The 8,545-nt window shown below is 33.0% G+C and overlaps 1 protein-coding gene and 1 pseudogene across 1 annotated transcript; both read left to right on the top strand.

Annotated features, from left to right (window-relative positions):
* The first annotated feature begins 469 nt into the window (after positions 1-469).
* On the top strand, positions 470-5,238 carry LOC141699880 (extra-large guanine nucleotide-binding protein 1-like). The gene is made up of 9 exons (XM_074503685.1): positions 470-640; positions 3,148-3,288; positions 3,372-3,509; positions 3,636-3,740; positions 3,846-4,088; positions 4,371-4,396; positions 4,457-4,632; positions 4,715-4,785; positions 5,101-5,238. The coding sequence occupies exons 1-9, from the start codon at positions 470-472 to the stop codon at positions 5,236-5,238; spliced, it is 1,209 nt and encodes a 402-aa protein (XP_074359786.1).
* On the top strand, positions 5,109-6,303 carry LOC141699881 (extra-large guanine nucleotide-binding protein 1-like; annotated as a pseudogene).
* The last annotated feature ends 2,242 nt before the right edge of the window (positions 6,304-8,545 follow it).

Raw genomic sequence — 8,545 nt, 5'->3', positions numbered from 1 at the left:
AACAATGACGGTATTTTTGCAAAAATATTTTTAGACTTGGTATTTTTCAAAAAAGCCCAGCGCTTTGATGGAGAAGAACAAGTCACTGGCATCTCACACCAAGTCTTTTTAAGTCTTCTCTCCTGGTCTGTCTAACATCCTTTTACTTTCATTATAGGTTATTTAATCATGTTCATGCATATAAACTCTTTTCTTTAATCTTAATCAGGGAGATTATTTTGAGTTCAGTGAATGGTCCGTTTCTTTCATTCTTTTTAAATCATTTTAGATTTTGATATTATTATTACTTGTTATGCTTGCATGGCTACTTTGAAAGTCTTTTTGTGTTTTCAAGAATTATGATCAATTGTTGTTTGTTGGTTAATTTTTTTTAGTTGTGATGAAATTATAAGAAGAAGATGGTTTTTGTTTCTTGACAGGGTTATAAATTTGTAGTTTAGATTTCGAAAATTTGGACTGAATTTCTAGAATGGCTAGTGTTTTTAGACGGTTTGTCCCGGAAAAATATTTAGGTTTTGATTTCAATGATGAGTACAATTGTGAGTACTCTTTTGCCCTGGAGTACACGGGCCCTCCGGTTAGTTATGATATTCCTCATGTAGCCCCGGTGCATGTTGATCGTGTTCCACTAGCAGCTAGTGTATCCACAAATAATAGTCCAGAGAATACTACACTTCCAGTTGTTTAACCTGTAGCCAGGGTTGATTCTATGGAACTCAAGTTGTCAAAGAAATCGACAATAGGGTTACTAGGAGATGAATCTCTGATATCGATTACTCATTCAAATGAACTTGATGTTACTCGTGTTGGGAAAATAAATAGTACTACGACTAAACTAACACAACGAGGTAGTTATATAACCAATAACAAGAACAAGACAAAATCACCAATAACGAAAACAAGTCACGAAAGTCGAAAATAGAATATAATAAGAAACTGTTAAATAAAAACTAGACGAGAAAGAAAGCTTATCGTAATGAAGCTTTCAACACGGCTGAGTCACCAATCTCTCAAGAGGAAGAGGCTATTCTTGAAGAGTTTATTGCCCTCACTTACTGTGTCCAGAGCCTGCAATAACCCTTCCAGGATAAAACAGCAACAGAACACCGATCTCACAGCAGCACGATGTTCAACAACGATTCAGACCTCAGTCGCCCAGAAAACCTATGTATGTATGTATATTTTCAGAGAGAGACAAGGGAGATGAGAGAAGGATGCTAGGGTTTTACAGATTAGTGTATCTATATTTTTTTTATAAATAAAGTTTTTCTTATTTTAATCCTAAAAACGTAACTGATCAGTTTTAATTAAAATAAATATTTTACTTAAAACATATTTTAATATGAATATTATTTAGAATTAGGCCCAATTTACCAAGCCCAGACCATAAGTAAATTCTAGGCCCCTTAACAAATTCTAACACATAATATTTATATAAAAATATTATATTAAGTCACTATTTATTTAATTAAAATAATAGTAAAGTCCCTCACCCAGGTCGCCTCGCGTACGCGAGACGCCAAGACATTCGCCGTGTAGTGTCGTGGCGGCGGCGTGCGTGCGCGCGCGAGACCCACACTGCACCCACGCATACCCACATGCCTTAATAGTTGTGCACTACACTTATATATTTTACTACATAAAGCCACCAACTCTCTTTTACCATATCAATATGGTACTCAAGTTTTACAACTTAATCAACCACAAACCCATTTCAAACTAGTCATTTCAGCTCCATTTATTTATGGATTCCACTAAGAAAATGTCTTAGTCCCAAATATGAAAGTTTAAGTCCTCTTAGTAACGAACAACTTCCAACTATTAGTTTCCGGAAATTACATTAAGACCGTAATTTAATTATGCCTCAAAATTCCATTTTCTAATAGCTCGTGTTGTTAGATATATTTGTGATGTCATGTCTAATTTATTGTGTTTAGTTTCAGAACTTAATATCAGGACTTACTGGAAATCAGAACTTACTGAAGTCAGAACTTATTTAAGAACTTAAGGCCGTCAGGATTTATATCAGGACTTCAGTGCGGATATTTCAGATAAGGAAAGCAGTTGATTTACAGGAAAGGATCGTGACTAAAACAATAGAAGATATGCATGGAGGGTTAGAAGACTAGAAGACTTGTAGAAGATAATATCTTATTGATATATTTTAGGAGATAGAATTATATTCCATATCAATTAGAAGATATCTTGTAACTGTGTACTATATAAACACAGCTTAGGGTTTACACTATATGTGTTATCATTCCCGAGGAAGATTATACATTGTAACCTAGCAGCTCTTAGTGATATTGTTCATCACTGAGAGAGTAGTTTAACCTACTTTGTAACAGAGTTTATTATATTGAATATACTTGATTACTATTACATCCTTGTGTTGATAAATTGATTTGATTGTATAAACACTATATTCAACCCCCTTCTATAGTGTTGTGTGACCTAACAAGTGGTATCAGAGTCTCTCTATTGATATACAAATAGTGAGATCCAGTTTACAATTATGTCTGAAGAAACATAAACTCCACCTAAGCCCACCAAAACTCAAGATACTTAAAACAATCAAACCCACAGTCGATATGAGAGTATTAGGGTTCCCATACTGAGAGCATCTGAGTATCCTATATGGAAGGTAAAGATGGTTATGTTTACAGTAGAGCAATTACACAGAAATTAAGCTCAAGCAACGATCAGGAAGAGATTGTATTAATCGCTCAGAAAATAAACTCGAAGAACACTGACCAAAAGGATGATGAAGGAGATAAAACCATAGATTAGAATCGATTACGTTCTGATACCATGTCATAAGATTGAATTATATATCTACAATGTAATCAGCACACTTCTATAGTAGATTCACCAGTGAAAGTAATAGAACAGCTTGTATTTACATCATCAAACTAGTATATTTATTTACGGTGTTTAGAAAGAGTTTATTGCTCATAGTGAGTCTCACACATGACAATCTTGCTTAATCTAGAAGGAATGTTTTTTAGCTAATATATAAGGAGAGATTCAAACTAACAAACTTTCCCGCCTAATATATTGTTGGTGTCTTGACTTTCACCTGCGAGCTTGTTATACATCCACACTATCATAGTGTGTAACAATGAGATTTCTTGTGCAGTGAATCAGGTACCACCTGAACTCGTCATTGTGAACTGTAAACCTCTCTGTCAGGAAGAGCTAGTTCAATTGCTAGGCTGTCCAAACCTACCGCGAAAGCTAAAACCAAAAAAGTATCGGTATGACAAGCAATCTGGACTTTGGGGTGTGGTAGGATTAACCCTTGTGTTACTTATCAAAAAAACATACTAAATATGACTCGATAACTCATATTCTTTAGCACAATCAAACAGGAAGGAGAGAAGCCTTGCCAGATTATTACTCCACAACTGGTTGTTGGTGATCTTATCATGCAAAATGCGAGTAATGGGAATACAAATATCTTTGTTAATAATAGGGAAATTACCAAACCTGAGCTCTGGATGATGCAGGTCTGTTTTTTGAATGTGAAAAAACATCTTTAATCTCTGATTCTCTCTTTGTTTTTAATCTTTTACTGTGGTAGCTTTCTACATTGTGTACTATGATATGCTTGACCAATGCGTTGAAACTTGTAGTTGGCAGGAATTCGTTGTGAAGGACAGTCACACTTCCGGTGTAATTCTGATGGTTCCTTCCAGGAAGAGGGACAGAAGAATGTAAAAGAGCGGATTTGGTCTAAGGTATAAGGTACCATTTCTTGCAACTATTGCCATGCTTGTTTATCCTAAATTATTAATCTTGTGTTAGCCGTTCAATAATTGTCACCTTTAAATTTCTTTTCTTAGCCTAGAATTAAGCTACTCTGTTCTGTCCTGTCATTGCCTATCCCATTGGATTCCTCAAATTCTGATAAAGGAAAAGGTGATAATGAAGTTGTCCTCAGCACTATGGAGATGAACAAACCAAATAAATTGCTTATGGTTGGTTATGAAAATTCTGGTACCAGTACCATATTCAAACAGGTATCTTCCCCTTCCAACACAGATGTGATCTTTGATGTTAAACTAGATTCAAATTTACTATTTAAGGTATCTTTAGGAAGTTGCCAAATTGAAAGGATCTGTAGTCTTGATCAAGCATTTCCAGACTTGGACTATAGATGACCAAAAACATGGATTTTTTTTTTATTTGCTAAATCAAAAACATAAATTACTTGCTTTTGTTTTGTTTTCCCTTTGACACAGTTTCATATATACATAATCACAAAGATATACTAATTGATTACATAAATACGAAATTACTACTGGACAATAAAAACATAGATTATTTTCTGTAACTTTAAGTTATGTAAAGTAAATTTTCTCTGACAGGACCCCTTTACGAAGATTTTCTCCATGTTTATTTTTATGAAAATAAGTTAATGTTTTAAGTTTGTGATCTTATGTTCATATTTCAGGCAAAAACTTCTATATAGAGTTCCTTTTACCGAAGATGAGCGTCAGAATATGAAATACATGATTCAGAGCAACTTATACCGTTACATAGGCATTCAGCTCGAGGAACGTGAACGATTTGAAGAAGAAACTCTAAATGAAATGAGCATGGAATCTAAAAATGAACCTGGTCCCTCAGGTACAAAATATCATTTTTACTTAATTTTCTTTGTCATTCAGAATGCCTATGTACATGATTTATTCCTAAAAATGGCTCGTAGTTGTAATCCAGATTTTGAACATTAGTTTCTCTGCTCAATATGCTTCTCATATAATTCGGTCCTTTGACATGGTAAGTCAATGTGAAACTAATTAAACAACTTTCGTGGATAATGGAATTTATGTTTTCTTGCGCGGATTGCCATGTTTTGATGGTAATCATAGTGAATAATATGTTTGAATTTCAATAATTTGATATACTCTCTGTCAGAAATGAGCGTTTTCACTTTTCACTAATCTATATTCTATACTGTAACACGTTATTTGTCATAGATCTCCTATTATTATGTAAATTCTTCTTCTTCTCAATTTTGACATGTTTTTGGTTCATGTACAGATGATTATAGTTCAAAATGAGTAACTAAATTTTGGTTTAACATGTTTTTAGATTTGTAGTGGAAATTTGATGATGTCTGGAAATTTGACGGCGGTTTTCCCTGCTTCCACTGGTGAGTATGCACCCTATGTAGAGGAACTGTGGAAGGTTAAAGCCTTTCTTTCAAGCCACATTCGATCGAAGAAATGAGATACAAATGCTTTCTAGAGTTGCTAACTATTTTTTGAATCGGGTAAGATCATGCTTTATGTATTTTAGTTGTAAGTTTTGAGTTCTGCATGCACAAGTAACTTAGCATAGAAATCTTGCCTGTTTTCTAGTTTTGCTGGCAGGAAGTCTTTAACACTGGATTGTTGTGTATGATTGTTAGTATGCATCCTTTTTCCTTACCCTTAACATGGTTTTATTGCAGTTGCCAACTTATTAGAGTTCAATCAAGCAGCCTTGGCAAAAACTGCAAGTGGATGGAAATGTTTGAGGATATGGATCTCATCATATACTGCGTATCCTTAACGGATTATGACGAATACTCTTATGATATAAACGGAGTTTCTACTAACAGAATGATGGAAAGCAAGAAGCTATTATTTGAGACCATAGTGACACATCCGATCTGCTGTGACAAGAACTTCCTCACAAATTCGACTTGTTGGAAGAGAAAATTGAACAGGTTCCTCTTACTCGCTGTGAGTGGTTCCATGACCTTAATCCTCTAATTAGCAGTCATCAAAGCAGCAGCAGGAGCAATAGCAGTAGCAGCAAGAATCCAGTTGCACAACTGCCTCAAAGCGCATTCCATTATATTGCAGCAAAATTTAAACAGCGGTTTCAGTCCTTGACCAGAAATAAATTGTATGTTTCACGCATTACAGGACTCGAATCAGACAGTGTTGATGAAGCAATTAAATATGGAACAGAAGTTTTGAAGTGGAAGAATGAGAAGCCAAGCTTCATTGTGAATGAGTGGTCATCTGGCAGCATAGAGGCTAGCACTTCCACATGACATTCTTACAGTTAAAGATCAGTAGTCGAATTCTGTAGGTTCATATGCACTTACCACAAAAATTGTAGACATACAAATTACAAATAGCTTGTTAGATTTATACAAAGAAGCTTGCTATCAAACTTGGACTATCCTCTATTAAGGTCTGTCTGTCGGGCTTTTGCAGTAGGAATGCACATACATAATTTGCTGATTGATACAAGCCATCCTAATTTTAGTACATGTAAGGTAAACAATTTTATCACATATGACATAGCACAGCTCATTTACATGTACATACTCTGCAACACACTCATATATACATACATCAAGAGAACTCCCCGGAGATGTTGATCTGCAGCCAAGTAGGATTGGGTTTAGCACCAACCCTATTCATATAATTCACGACGGTGCAAACCTGTCCATGATCATGAAGATGGTGGATTCCGAAAAACCATTATATTCTCTCTTAGCCTCCACAGGCGACTTCACGTCGCTTTTAGAAGCAGTTTTGACTTCTTGCTCTTGTTCTTGAGGACAAACTTCTCTGGAACCTGTGTTTCTGAACAAGAAAGATTTGTTTACTTGCATCTTGTCCTTCAGTTTTGTTAGCTCTCTCATGCATACGTTCACCATATGTGACATTTTCGACAGAATCTGGAATCTTTGTTCTTTATCTGTTCGGCTAACTGATATTGAATACCAAGAAGGGTGATAATTATATAAATATGTAGGTTCATATCTATTAACAGAACAAACAGAAGATGAGTGAAGGGTGAGAAGATCAGTGTGCTCTACAACCAGGCAACTTGACAAAACAGGGATTTTATTTTATAGTAAATAAACCGGTCATTTGTTACGCCAAGTCCACAGGAATATGAAAGTAATGTATCAAGATTCAAGAGTCAAAACCAAACAATTTTCAGCAAAACATGTCACAAAATTTTGGTGTTTTTGTTATCATTTAAAGTATAATGTGTTTATCTTTTGGATACACTACAGCACCAACACTAAATAAATATATTTATAGTTAAATATATATATATATATTTATAGTTAAATATATATATATATTCATTACAAATATGTATATTTGTAATAAATAGTTTTAAAATAATGTATAATTTTCTATTTTGCAAGTACAAATGATAAATGTATATAATTTATATTATTTTGTAAATTTAATACTTACATCTATTTATTTAGTTATATTTATATTAATATTTAATTTTATAAGAAATATGAAATAAAAACGACATGAAAATATGAACACAAAAATGCACTAATCCTAAATTAATCAATTTTATATTTAAAGTTCAAGTACACGACAAAACAAACACGAAAATAGAGGACACCACACCACATGACACATGTCTAGAATCACGGAGAACTGAGAAGCATGCATATCTGCATATCAGTAGGCGCCTCTGGTATTTGCCAGCCATCTTATCCCAATGTTTTTCTATATATAGTATTATTACTGATGTGAAATTTGAAATATTGATAAAGATCTTCAGCACAGATGGAAAAATATCTGTTTTTCGACGAAAAATTTGGGTTAAGCAAGATGGATGATAAATCTTCTCTAAGCAAATTGAATTGAAACAAAATATAAAAATTAACTGAATGCAAGAGATGAAATAAAAAGGTTTCGTCCAGAGTTACGGGGCCTGTTTGTTTACAGCTTAGCCGTAACATTTTATCGACGAGTTTATCGATAATTGTTTATTAACCCAACTTATATTCAACTTATAAGTTGAATTTACAACTTATAAGCTAATAAGTTGAATATTAGCAATGACGTATTTTTTCTCAACTTATTATGATTTTTCGTTTTTTTATTAATTTTAATTTAAAAAAATATATTTGTAAATATTAATCTAATATAAAATTCATGAATTAAGATAATTATATTTAAAAGTTATTTATATTAATTCATTTAAATAAAAATAATTCTAACTTATAAAAAATATCCAATATCTTACTTAACTTATAAGTATTTATCTACTTATCACTTATAAATCATTTATTCATTTTAAATTATAAATTATTTATTTTAATATTTTCTAAACGGACATATAAGTTTGGGACGGATGATTATTATTTTACAATAAGTTTACTATATAATCGAAATTTTTAAGTCCTTTTCAAGTTTAGGCTGGATTTAAAATAAATATTAAGGCAGAAATACAATGGCTCAAAATCGAATATTTAACTAATTTTTTGAGCTGACAGGGGGCTTATGTGGGATATGCGTCTCCTCCTGTTCCCCTGTATTCCTGTTTTCTTCGTGGGTGATGTAACAAATTTTAATCTTTACACTGATCCATTGTATAACTTAATCTTTACCATAATCTAAACTTTTATAATATTAGCCCCTGTATAATCCTGGTTTTTTGGTTGTGTACGTGATTAAACAAATAGATAATGTTTTATTTTATTTTAGTACAAAATTTTAATAGGACGAATCCAGATATGTCGGGACAAATCGTAAATTTTCATTAAAGATATGTA

This window comes from Apium graveolens, unplaced genomic scaffold, assembly GCF_009905375.1.
Source record: "Apium graveolens cultivar Ventura unplaced genomic scaffold, ASM990537v1 ctg1452, whole genome shotgun sequence".
In the NCBI taxonomy this organism is placed as follows: Eukaryota; Viridiplantae; Streptophyta; class Magnoliopsida; order Apiales; family Apiaceae; genus Apium; species Apium graveolens.
Note: the sequence above shows the minus strand (reverse complement) of the source record. Positions and strands in the feature narration are given on the sequence as shown.